The sequence below is a fragment of the Erpetoichthys calabaricus genome, chromosome 7 (genome assembly GCF_900747795.2).
Source record: "Erpetoichthys calabaricus chromosome 7, fErpCal1.3, whole genome shotgun sequence".
In the NCBI taxonomy this organism is placed as follows: Eukaryota; Metazoa; Chordata; class Cladistia; order Polypteriformes; family Polypteridae; genus Erpetoichthys; species Erpetoichthys calabaricus.
Window position 1 is genome coordinate 185016441 of NC_041400.2, and position 13983 is coordinate 185030423.

The following is a 13983-nucleotide window of genomic DNA, read 5'->3' on the forward strand; positions in this document are numbered from 1 at the left end:
ACGAGCCAAAACTGTTGATTTTTTTTCAACAAAATAAAAATGTTCTTACATGTAACAGAAACGTTGATATCAAAATGTCTACATAATTACAGTAGGAAAGGAGTCCACTGCTGTTCTGATGTGGCGTAAGTGCATGTCTTTTGTGTGATATGTTTTGACACAACACATGGCCTGACACTGCGTAGAAGCACATTTCTTTGTGCACATTTTGCCAAGTTTGGGTCACAAAGTTGCACAGGGGAGTTCAAGAAGTAGAAACTTTATTTCTGTTCTGCCAGTTATAAACACAAGTCTATTATAGAGGCGAACCAGCCTCACAGGGAACAGCTGTCAAAAGCGATGCTCCAGCCCCGAGTCCTGCTCAAAGGAACACAAAGTCTTCTTCATCAAGGGGATCCAGCTGGCTGGTGGCAGCGGCCGGAGCAGAGAAAGTCTGGGGGGGTCGAAAAGAGACAGGAGAATGAGAGACCTCAGGATGGTCATGGCTCGATCTTTTAAATGTTCGAAGCCCTGTATGAGGAGTAAGCCACAAAGAGGTACTGAAAGAGTGTCTTTCTTTTCCATTGAAAAATGATTTAAGTGGGTGTAGCAGATATAGCGTTTGTCCACCTCTCGAACCCTCAGGTACCACTCTTGAGACCAGGTGAAAGTACAACTAATATTTATTTTTCTATTGTACAGTGCACCAAGCACTACCCACACCACACTACTCATAGACAATAAACTCTATTCAATAAACAATCCTCCACTCCCAGACACTTCGCCACCCTACCTCCCAGCTCAGCTCAAATGTCTGGGCTTACCCATAGTCCTTTTATAGCTCCTGACCCAGAAGTGGTTCCAAGCACAACCCACAAGTCCATTTCCTTCCGGGTCAGGGCAAACAGTCCCTTCATCCCGGGAGCACGTCGCTTCCTCCAGTCACGTGACTGTGACGCACTCCCGGGTTATAGGGCATGCAAGAGCCCACTAGCCCCCCTACAGCGACTCCTGGCGCCCCCAAGGTATCCAGCAGGGCTGTGTCACAACACTACAAAGTCCATGAGGCCCTGCTGGAACTCGGGGCACGAATATGCTGTCCGGAGGGCTCCTCCTAGCGCCCTGGGGGTGAGGGCCAGACTGGAAAGCCGGCAATCCTCCACATGGGGGTTTCTGAAAGGTCAACGCATCCCCGTGTGGCAGAAGTCATAATTTCTTATTTTTTCTGTTGCTTACACATGAGAGGGTAGAATGGCAGTGCCTGATCTGCGCTAAAGGTGCTGCACATTATCGTGAACTAGGAGTCTCGAAGCACATAGTCCAAAAACACTTCCAAAAATGCCAGCTAGAGGGGGATATCACCATCAAACCCCAGCTACTAATAAGGGCAAACACAGAGTCTTTATAAACAAAAGGATTTCTTCTACACAAAACAGCTTGTAATGAGAATGAAGATCCACACAAAAGGGAAAAAAGGAAACAAGTCCCAATTACAGATATTCAAAGAATCGTCAAAATACTGAACAGGGGGTCAAAAATGTGGAAATCCAAATAAACCAAAGAAACGCAAGTAAACTCACTTTCAGACATGTTCAAAATGAACCACCTGACAGGTATACAATGGCTATTAAAGATAAATCCAAAAGAACACAGTCCCAGTACAGTATTCGGACTGAGTCCTAATTCCTCCTGTAGGCAGCATAGTTATCCCTGTATATCTGCAACCTTCCTCTGGTGCTGTTCCTTGACTTTCTTCTCCCCTCTCCTTTGCCACTGCTCCTATTTTTTTTTAAGGTGTGGTTAGCCCCTCCCCTGTTAGATTTTATTGGCCCTCCTGGTCAGGTGATACTTTTTAGGTAATACCTGGCTTACTAACACCGGTTCAGATTTTTCCCTTCTGTGATGATGAATAGGTACAACCTGACAATAACACCAGCCATACATGACAATTGTTACTGAGTCCCCACCGCCAAACCCTCCTTTGCCCCTCCTTTGGGTCATAGTAGGGTTTCATGTTGGTCATGTGCTACGTATCTGTTTTAATTTCACTGTTAGATTGCCACTGAGTTTGGTAATTAACAGGAAATAATTGTTGAATTACTGTAGCAAGACCAAACCGCTTTCGCACAAGCTTAGATGTTAATCTGGATGATGCTTTGGAGAGTAAGTGTGTCCTCAGACAAAGCTGTCCCCATCGGAATATTTACAGTTAGGTCCATAAATATTTGGACAGAGACAACTTTTTTCTAATTTTGGTTCTGTACAGTACCACAATGAATTTTAAATGAAACAACTCCGATGCAGTTGAAGTGCAGACTTTCAGCTTTAATTCAGTGGGGTGAACAAAACTATTGCATAAAAATGTGAGGCAACTAAAGCATTTTTTTAACACAATCCCTTCATTTCAGGGGCTCAAAAGTAATTGGACAATTGACTCAAAGGGTATTTCATGGGCATGTGTGGGCAAGTCCGTCGTTATGTCCTTATCAATTAAGCAGATAAAAGGCCTGGAGTTGATTTGAGGTGTGGTGCTTGCATGTGGAAGATTTTGCTGTGAACAGACAACATGCGGTCAAAGGAGCTCTCCATGCAGGTGAAAGAAGCCATCCTTAAGCTGCGAAAACAGAAAAAAAACATCCGAGAAATTGCTTCAATATTACGAGTGGCAAAATCTACAGTTTGGTACATCCTGAGAAAGAAAGCAAGCACTGGTGAACTCAGCAACGCAAAAAGACCTGGACGTCCACGGAAGACAACAGTGGTGGATGATCGCAGAATCATTTCCATGGTGAAGAGAAACCCCTTCACAACAGCCAAGCAAGTGAACAACACTCTCCAGGGGGTCGGCGTATCGTTATCCAAGTCTACCATAAAGAGAAGACTGCATGAAAGTAAATACAGAGGGTGCACTGCAAGGTGCAAGCCACTCATAAGCCTCAAGAATAGAAAGGCTAGATTGGGCTTTGGTAAAGAACATCTAAAAAAGCCAGCACAGTTCTGGAAAAACATTCTTTGGACAGATGAAACTAAGATCAACCTCTACCAGAATGATGGCAAGAAAAAAGTATGGAGAAGGCGTGGAACAGCTCATTATCCAAAGCATACCACATCATCCGTAAAACACGGTGGAGGCAGTGTGATGGCTTGGGCATGCATGGCTGCCAGTGGCACTGGGACACTAGTGTTTATTGATGATGTGACACAGAATAGAAGCAGCCGAATGAATTCTGAGGTGTTCAGAGACATACTGTCTGCTCAAATCCAGCTAAATGCAGTGAAATTGATTGGGTGGCGTTTTATGATACAGATGGACAATGACCCAAAACATACAGCCAAAGCAACTCAGGAGTTTATTAAAGCAAAGAAGTCGAAAATTCTTGAATGGCCAAGTCAGTCACCTGATCTTAACCCAATTGAGCAGGCATTTCACTTGTTGAAGACTAAACTTCAGACAGAAAGGCCCACAAACAAACAGCAACTGAAAGCCGCTGCAGTAAAGGCCTGGCAGAGCATTAACCCTTTGCGGTCGTTAGGCCAGAAAACTGGCCTTAGTAAAAAGTGCGCTATAGGTCGTCAGGCCACCGCTGGTGGCCCTGCAAGTTTCTGACCGATTTGCACAGTCGCCTGGTCGAGAAAAGTGGCCTGTGTTATTCCTACGTGCTTGAAAAAAATAACTGCTGTAATTATTGGCGTTTTTTCAATAATTAATTACGACTAATGTAGCGTGACGTTGAAAATTAAATACGACTGCAAAGGGTTAAAAAGGAGGAAACCCAGCATCTGGTGATGTCCAGGAGTTCAAGACTTCAGGCTGTCATTGCCAGCAAAGGGTTTTCAACCAAGTATTAGAAATGAACATTTTATTTCCAGTTATTTGACTTGACCAATTACTTTTGAGCCCCTGAAATGAAGGGATTGTGTTCAAAAATGCTTTAGCTGCCTCACATTTTTATGCAATCGTTTTGTTCACCCCACTGAATTAAAGCTGAAAGTCTGCACTTCAACTGCATCTGAGTTGTTTCATTTAAAATTCATTGTGGTAATGTACAGAACCAAAATTAGAAAAAAGTTGTCTCTGTGCAAATATTTATGGACCTAACTGTAACACTCTGTTGGTGCCTGTTTGGCCTTTGAATTCACTAACCTCTCTCTAACGAGATCCTTTCATTTTTTTGAACTTAAAGACTTTTAGATATTATGATGAACCAGGATTTGGAGGAGTGAAAAGCCGCTCTAAGTGACCTAATATTTGTCTTCTGATAGACAAATGAGCAGGTGACTCACTGGGTCTCTCCTCCGTAACTACGATCCTCAACTCCAGAAGCCACTGATCCAAGTCCTGGTGGTGGGTTCCCATATAGGAAGCTATCATCATCTTCAGGGTGTATTTCACACACTCAGAGAGGTTGTTCTGGAGATGGTATGCCATAGTCTTCTCATGGGTTACCCCTCTGTCCTTCATGAACCCCTCCATTACCGAACTTGTAAACTGCCAATCCCTGTCAGAAATGATGATCTTTGGTACCCCTCATCGGGTAAACAGCTCATTCCTTAGGGTGGGGTGTAGCCATTCAGTTGTTGAATTTAGCAAAGCAAAAAACCCCACTCATTTAGAGATAATCCACCACCACCACCACCACATGGAGAATCTGTTTGTTCTTATTTGGTGGCAGTGGTACCATTATGTCAATTCCCACACTATTCCCCTGGTTCAGTGATGGTTGTTTATTTCTGTAATGATGAAAAGGTACAACCCAACAAGGACACCGACCACACAAGACAATTGTTACAAAGGCTCCACCCCACTCATGAATATTGAGAAGTTACCATAGAGTGGCAAAACACTCAGAAAATGTTATGATATTATTTCATCCACAAGATGACAGCAGAATACTGTTCCAAGTGTTATTCAAGCTTAATACTTTATATTGGATCAAGAAAAAAGTGGTCACCCACATTGTTTCTTGGGATTAACTGTATTTGCAAAGAATTCCAAAGCAAACAGAGACTCGGAGTTAACAAGAAGGAATTTGATGCCACAGGTCAGGTCAGGTCAAGTCAGGTCAAGTTAGGTTGGGGAGGATGCAGTTCCTACCCTCAGATGCCACACCCATCATATGATAAAGCACCTTGAGATCCCGGTTGGCAATCCCCCAGGAAGACACAAGGTCCAGTCCCACCCTCTGGAACAGACCATCTATCTGCCACAGCCAGGTGTTACGCGGGCATCCCCTTGCCTGGTCCATCCACTCAGGTCCTCAACAATGAGGATCTTACGAGCCGGATCACCCTCTGGGAATCGCACCATATGGCTGTAGTGCCGTAACTGACGCTCCTTCACAGTGCAAGTAGTGTGCCTCATTCGGGACTCCGTTAGCAACCGCTCATTCAACACAAAGTCAAACCTCGGTACCCAATGATTCTCTGAAGAGACACAGTACCAAAGGAGTCCTGTCTTCATCTCAGGTCATTGGATAGCATCCATGTCTCGCAACCACATAGCAAGCACCAGGACTCTAAAGACTTGGACCTTTAATTTTTTTGTAGAGATATCGGGAGCGCCACACACCCCTTTCTAGCGACCTCATGACCCCCCATGATCTCCCAATCCCTCTACTGACTTCATAGGAAGAGTCACCAGAGACATGAATGTCACTGCTCAGGTAAGTAAACCTTTCGATGAGGTCGACACTCTCTCTGCAAACAGACACACTGCTGATGGCCGTACCCAAGATGTCACTAAAGGCCTGGATGTTGGTTTTTATCAGGACACTCGCAAGCCCAGACACTCAGACTCCTTGCTCATTCTCTTGAGTGCCCCGATCAGAGCCTCCATTGCCTCTGTGAAGATCACAGCATCGTCAGCAAAGTTAAGATCAGTGAATCTTTCTTTACCAACAGATGCCCCACAGCTGCTGGACCACACGACCTTGCCCAACACCCAGTCCATGCAAGAATTGAACAGAGTAGGAGTAGAACACACCCCTGACAAATCCTAGAATCAACTGGGAAAACTCAGAGGTTCTGCCTCCATTCTACACAGCACTCACAGTACCAGTGTACAGACCGGCCATGATATCCAGCAACCTTGAGGGGATCCCACAAAGTCTCAGGATGTCCCACAGGGCAGTTGATCAACTGAGCCGAACGCTTTACGAAAATCGACAAAGGCTGCAAAAAAAACCCTACTGATACTTGCATTTGTGCTTGATTAGAACCCTCAGTGCCAGGATGCGGTCAATGGTAGACTTCTTAGCCGTAAAACCAGACTGCTCCGTTCGCTGGTAGGTGAGCAAGTGATCACGAATCCTATTGAGGACGACCCTAGCAAGGACCTACACCGCCTATTGTCAAAAATTAGCCTGCCATAAAGGTTTATGACTTCTGAATGTTTTCCATTTCTGTGTAGGTGCTGCCTGTGAATGACGAAGCACCCATTGTAAAGGAAGACCTGCGATCAACTTTACACTGTGGAGAAGGCCATGAAGTGATCATCACCACTGAATATCTCTATGCCACCGACAGCGACACTGACGACGGACATCTGATTTACATGATTGCACGTCAGCCATATTATGGAGTGATACGCAAAAACGGCGTCATCGTGGACCAGTTTATCCAGGCAGACATTGTTTCTCGGATTATTACCTATCAGCACACAGGTAGAAAGAAAAGGAATACGGTGAATCATCTGGTGGGCAAAATGTTGTCAATAATATTAGAATATAATAACAACTACATTTATTTCTATAGCACATTTTCATTGAAGTAATGTTGCTCAAAGTGCTTTACAAGATGTCAAAGAAGAAAAATAACTCATATGAAGCCTGAAAACCATGAGGACTGATTGAGGTCATTTATGTTAGTTAGAATGCCTAAAGTGAGCTGGGTGGTCTTGTGGCCTTGGAACCCCTGCAGATTTTGTTTTTATTTTTTCTCCAGCGGTATGGAGTTTTTTTTTTTGTTTAGTTTGTTTCTGTCCTCCCTGGCCATCGGACCTTACTTTTATTCTATGCTAATTAGTATTGCCTAATTTTATTTTTATACTAGGGGGGCCAAGCCCCCCTGGCGCCTTTGGCACCCAACCCCTAGTTGCGGCCAGAATATTAGTAAAATCTGTAAATGTACAAAAGAAAAATTATTATTTACCAGTAAGGGTGTACTGCACAATAACGTACAGTGAAAACCCTTGACTTGAGCATTCCTAGTCTTCATCCTCTTTCTCTGTACGTTTATCATTCATTTGCTCAGAGGTTGATGTGCTTGCTGCTTCCTGAGCAGCTCTTCTTTTCTCCACTCTAGCGGCCCGCTCCTTCTCTTCTTCCGTCGGCATCTTTTCGCGTTAAAACTGATTAAGTTGATGTTTGTGTTGCAATTACTTAGTACATTTTCTTTAATTTTTTACTTAAGCTGGCACTTAAGTCTTCAATCTTCCTCAAGAATGATTTAAGATATGAAGAGATAGGGGAAGAGACGGCGAAGGTGGTAGGGATGAGAACGACAACCATACGCATGCGCCGCATGGCTACCCTGCTGGCTGCTGCCGAGAGTTGATTCTACAATAAAATAAAATAAAATAAAAAGAGGAATAAAAATCATCACCCTGAAACTGGATAGTAGACATCATGTAGTATATGTGTACCACATTTCAGGTCATTAGGAAAAACGGTTTGCGAGCTACAGGAGATTTAAAATCCCGGACAGACAAACGAACAGCCACGGTAGCGTATTATATAAGAAGATTGGAGTCAAAATCACGAAATTCTATAAATATGTAAATGAAAAATTAATTATTATTTAACGGAGTAAAAATCAATGAAATGAGAATAAAATATTCATTGTCTTAACGATTGGAGTATTCCCGTTAAACTGAGGTCCACTATGCTCGATGAGTATTTATAAGAGACTAAATAAATGATCCATTCGTTTTAACTGATATTCTTATAGATAAAAAAACTTCTTTTAAAAATGACTCTTTTAAATAACAGGAAAAATCACGTGAAAGCTAAAGTGGTATGCAGTGGGTCATCGTAACTTGACCATCAGCTAACAGAATCACCTAAATACAAACATTAGTGTTATGAATCGATCATTTTTTTTTAATAGTTTGTTCCTGAGAAAGAAAGTTTACTCGATCAAAAATAAAAACCATGACTTTCTTGTTAATTTAATTTATAATTTAAAAACAGAATAAGAATCTGAAAATCTAACAACATCACATTAAAGTTCGATAAATTCTGAAAAGAATGATACCAAACATATACAGTATATATGTAGGTTTTAAAATAAGCCTGATTTAAAGAAAGACAAAACACGCAACATAAAAACATCACATAAAATCGTTGCACAAAATTGTTGCACTTTAAGGCTTTAGGATTTTATATATACAGGGTGTCCCAAAAGTCACAATACACTTCCTTTTTTCAATTTCGTTCCAGGTATTATTAAGAGAGACTTAAGTCATCAGCATATGACAACTTAGGCTTTGCAGTTTTTGTAAGCGTTTCATTCCCTTAACTATGGCGCCCCTCCCCACTTTGCCAGGTTAATCAGAGATTTCCTGAACATCAAGTTTCCTGACCAATGGATCGGTCGAAGCGGTCCCCTCGAATGGACTCCCCGCTCCCCTGACCTTACACCTTGTGACTTTTATTTTGTGGGGCTACAACAAAAGCAAGGTGTATGCCAGTAAGCCCCGTAACCTGTCACAGCTTGAGGAAAGAATCCACACAGCTTGCAGCGAACTCGGGGAAGTGATGCTGCAAAACTTCGGAGGGGCTTGCGTCCAAAGGTGGCTGAAAGTTGTTGAAAATGGAGGTGCTCATGTGGAAGTATACAACTCGTCTTCAAGGTGTTGGAACGTGATGGCAAGCCTAGGAAGTAAAACTGCAATGACTCCTTTGTTAATGCTACAAATATTAATAAACTCAGTTTCTTGTGTAATTTTGGGGAATTTATTAAAAGTGTATAGTGACTTTTAGGACACCCTGTATAGAATAGATTTAGTCTTTTTCTCATTCTACATCCTGCAAAGCACTGTGAGCTACGTCATTTGTATGAAAATGTGCTATAGAAATAAATCCTCTTTAATAAAATCCCTTTGTGCGTCCAGGTGTCTGTGTGTGGGTGTCTTCTGGTGAAGTGCACATGCGCGGGGCACGGTGCAATGTGCGATATTACTGTCAGAGAAAGTTAGAGGCGTTTTATGGAAATACAAACCAGTATTACTGTGAGAGGAAATTAAAGGTACACAATACAGTGACGCATATTACAGCCACATACAAGCCAGTATTACTGTCAGAGGAGATTAAAGGCATATTACCGACGCGCACACCTGTATTACTGCCTGAGAAAATTAAAGGTATATTACGGACGTACAAGACAGTTTTACTGTCACAGAAAATTAAAGACACACAATACACGGCGGCAGCCCACGAAGAACGGTCAGCTTAGCAAGTAAACATCAACAAAAGAAAGGCTGAAAGAAAGAAAAATACGACCAACAAAAAGAATGAGGTCAAAGTCCCTTGCCATTTAATATAGACTGTTCCTGCTAATGTTTATGCACTACTGTTCTAGCGCCCGTTATTGTAATGAGCTAAATGACTAGTAAATAAATAAAAATAAATAGTATATAGAAAAATTAAAATCAGGAGTGGCCTCCCCTTGACTTTCTCATATACTCTGATAAGGGGATAGATATTTGAGGAGCAAACCACAAGACAATAATTATATTTTTATATTATGTACATTAAAGAACCATCAACAACAAATCAAATCAAATTAATAATATATTGAACAATTATTATAAAGTAAAGATGAATACATCAGACTCTGCTGCTGAATAAATAAAAAAAAATGTGAGTATGTGTTCAGGTAAAGTACCATTTCCAGTTGATGGCTTCCGTCACATCATCCAGGTGGGTGGTACACATAAGTGGTGGGCGAAGTGGCTCCCCACTCACTATGAATAGCACTTTGAGTACTGAGAAAAGCTCTCTATAAATATATAGAATTTATTATTATTATTCGTCTCTAATAAATATATTGTGCTAATTATTTGTTGTCAGGAGGGGAGATCGGACTGAAGCCACGGATCGACACCATCACCTTTGTCATCTCAGATGGAAATGCTGCCAGTCAGCCAGGCTGCTGCCCTAGCGATTTTCAAGCTCCACCAGTGCCCACCCATGATAACCTCCCAGTTTACGATCTTAATGTGACAGTTTTCCCCGTTGACAATCAGCCTCCTACAATTGTCATTGGTAAAAATGTGTTTTGTTTGTTTTTCCGTTCAATTAAATTTAAATGACAGAAGGTTTTAATTATTTCATCCTTTGCACAGGTCATTTCTTTTTCTTCTGGTCTTTTCAAAGCGTGATTGTAATGGAGGATGACATGATGCCTCAGTGGTTAGCTGTCTCGTGCCTCTACAGTCCTGGGTCTCAGTTAAAGCGTTCTCCCCGTGTCCCTATGGATGTTTATATGGGTGCTGCAGTCAGCCCGTCATGAATACTGAACTTGGCATCTTCTCCTGGAGCCACTGCTGTTTGGCACCCAGGGCTGCTAGTATAGCCTGTGCCTCAACTTTTTACAATAATTGGGTTCAGGACTTGGAGTGATGGCAGTAAAATCTAACAAATCTGATTGTGAACATTAGAACAATCGAGAGGAGAACAGGCCATTCAGTCCAACAAAGCTCGCCAGTCTTGTCCACTTATTTCTTCCAAAAAAACATCAAGTCGAGTTTTGAAAGTCCCCAACGTCTTACTGTCTACCACACTACTTGGTATCTTATTCCAAGTGTCTATCGTTCTTTGTGTAAAGAAAAAATTCCTAATGTTTGTGGGAAATTTACCCTTCACAAGTTTCCAACTGTGTCCCCGTGTCCTTGATGAACTCATTTTAAAGTCACAGTCTCGATCCACTGGACTAATTCCCTTCATAACTTTAAACACTTCAGTCAGGTGTCCTCTTAATCTTCTTTTGCTTAAACTGTAAAGGCTCAGCTCTTCTAATCTTTCCTCATAACTCATCCCCTGTAGCCCTGGAATCAGCCTAGTTGCTCTTCACTGGACCTTTTCTAGTGCTGCTATGTCCTTTTTGTAGACCAAACACCAAAACTGCATCCAGGACTCCAGATGAGGCCTCAACAATGTGTTATAAAGCTTGAACGTACATTCCTAGAATCAAGAGGCAGCAGCACTAACCACTGTGCCACCTTGCCAACCACATTTCATTTTGTTTCCATTCTCCATTAATTTAGCTTTTTCGCTAGTTTACACTTTTATGAATTATTTTATGCAAATGAAGTGAAAACATACCTAAGGCTTTTTGTAATAACACTACCACTTGTAATTGTTCTTAGGGTCAAAGCTAATTTGGCTAATTATTATTGATTGTACAATATGCAGGGGAGATGTTTGTTGTGGATGAAGGATCATCAGCTTCTATTTACCTCAGCCATCTGAATGCCCATGATCCAGACACAAGCCCGGATCATCTGGAGTTCATCTTGGCTTCTCCACCCCAGTTTGGTTACATTGAAAACACACTGCCAAGCCCGGGCTTTGAAAAGAGCAATATGGGGATTAGCATAGGTGAGTAAATTGCTTTTTCTTGTCATTTAACCTATGAATGGGAGTGAGAGTGGGAGTGGGCCGCTCTAAAGGTACCCCAATGCTGACCCTCATCCCGATGCCTGGGTGGCATGTTATACGATTTCTTGTTGGAGGGGAATGCAAACTTAATGACAGCAGTTTCCGGAATTTGTCACCTTAAAGATGTCAGGGCTGGGGTATGGGGTGAGATACCTTAGCTGGCACTTTAGTAGGAGTGACATTTCCATACAACAGAAATTTTTCTAACATTACAAAACAATACAACAAAAAAGAGAATGAATTTGCAGCAAGCCTTGAGGTGTCCATACAGGTAACATCAACTAGGAAGGTTGCCACCTTGCATGTCATGGGAGTAAAGTAGCCCTGCTGACTTGTCTCCTCCTGTCCTTCCATTCTGCTGGCCTCCTGATAGGAATCTTCAGCAATCTGGTATATTTTATCAGTTTGTCTTCTGGCAAGGGTAGGGAACATATTGCCCTTTTTTGTGTCCACTGACTGCCATGGACTCCCAGCCAAATAAGGGATCAGAAACCATCCCAACAGAGACATCAGTGTATGTATGTATGTATATATATATATATATATATATATATATATATATATATATATATATATATATATATATATACTGTATATACACTGCTCAAAAAAATTAAAGGAACACTTTGAAAACACATCAGACCTTAACAGGAAAACAAATCCTGCTGGATACATTATCTATACTGATATGGACTGATATGGTAATGTGTTAGAAACAAAAGGACGCCACACCGTTTGATGGAAATGAAAATGATCGACCTATAGAGGGCTGAATTTGGAGTCGGATGGACTGAAACATAATGTCCCAGAGGTGTTCTATTGGATTGAGGTCAGACGAGTGTGGGGGCCAGTCAATGGTATCAATTCTTTCATCCTCCAGGAACTGTCTGCATACTCTCACCACATGAGGCTGGGCATTGTCGTTCACCAGGAGGAACCCAGGAGCCACTGCACCAGCATAGGGTCTGACAATGGGTCCAAGGATTTCATCCCGATACCTAATGGCAGTCAAGGTGCCGTTGTCTAGCCTGTAGAGGTCTGTGCATCCCTCCATGGATATGCCTCCCCAGACCATTACTGACCTCGCACCAAACATGTCATGCTGATCAATGTCACAGGCAACATAACGTTCTCCACGGCTTCTCCAGACCCTTTCACGTATGTCACATGTGCTCAAGGTGAACGTGCTCTCATCTGTGAAAAGCACAGTGGTGGAGCTGCCAATTCTGGTATTCTATGGCAACACAGTGCCGGGCAGTGAGCACAGAGCCCACTAGAGGATGTTAGGCTCTCAGGCCACCCTCATGAAGTCTGTTTCTGATTGTTTGGTCAGAGACATTCACACCAGTGGCCTGCCTGCTTGAGGTCATTTTGTAGGCCCTGGCAGTGCTCATCCTGTTCCTCTTTGCCCAAAGGAGCAGATACCAGTGGGTCCTGCTGATGGGTTAAGGACCTCCTATGGCCCTGTCCAGCTCTCCTAGAATCACTGCCTGTCTCCTGGAATCTCCTCCATGCCCTTGAGACTGTGCTGGGAGACACAGCAAACCTTCTGGGAATGGTGCATATTGATGTGCCATCCTGGAGAAGTTGGACTACCTGTGCCAGGTGGCACTGTTTAAAATGCCTCTTCTCACCTCCCTCCGCCTCTTCCTGCCTGGCCTGTATTCAATCAGAAGTGTTGCCATCTTAGAGCAGTCACTTTGAGACTCGCATCTGTGAAGATTTTTTCTCTTTTTGGTGTTTTCATTTTCATTTATGCAGGGTTTGCCTAAGGGTGCCCCAATTGTTTATGCTTGTTTGTGCTTTTCACTACAATATATATAAATATATACTTTATATGTATATATATGCACTACAATATATATATGCACGCTACTCCTGCATTAGTTAGTCATGTTTTACTTATATTTTTCCTTCATCAGGCTCTTTTGCTCTGAATCACGTGAAGCAGAACCATATCAACTACGTCCAGTCGCGGCATGAGAGAATCGAGCCAACCACTGACCAGTTTCTGCTTTATGTCACCGATGGCAAGCATCGCTCAAGAGAAACTCCTTTTTACGTCATCATAAACCCAGCTAATGATGAAGCCCCGGATTTTCTTGCCCGCAACATCACTGTAACTACAAATCTTCTTTTAAAACGTTTAGGCTTTTCTAGAAGCTTTGAAAATGTCTGATCATTCCTTGATGAAGGGGGTTCTGCATAGGGAACTGGAGTTTTCTTTTAGGGTGTCTCTCAGGGCCACAACAATGAGATGTTTATAGATAATTGTAAATAGTTCCTACTCAGTTTCCTTCATTTTTCTTTTACATTTGTGTATTCTTCTTACACTGTGTGAACA

At 42.4% G+C, this 13983-nt stretch overlaps 1 protein-coding gene across 3 annotated transcripts in view; it reads left to right on the forward strand.

Annotated features, from left to right (window-relative positions):
- Positions 1 to 13983, forward strand: part of frem1a (Fras1 related extracellular matrix 1a) — a 265369-nt gene that overhangs the window by 156011 nt on the left and 95375 nt on the right. For all 3 annotated transcript variants that reach the window (XM_051929875.1, XM_051929873.1, XM_051929874.1), the window contains exons 16-19: positions 6389 to 6641; positions 10050 to 10244; positions 11394 to 11579; positions 13562 to 13758. In XM_051929875.1, the coding sequence (XP_051785835.1) occupies positions 6389 to 6641; positions 10050 to 10244; positions 11394 to 11579; positions 13562 to 13758 (831 nt within the window). The remainder of the gene's footprint in view (positions 1 to 6388; positions 6642 to 10049; positions 10245 to 11393; positions 11580 to 13561; positions 13759 to 13983) is intronic.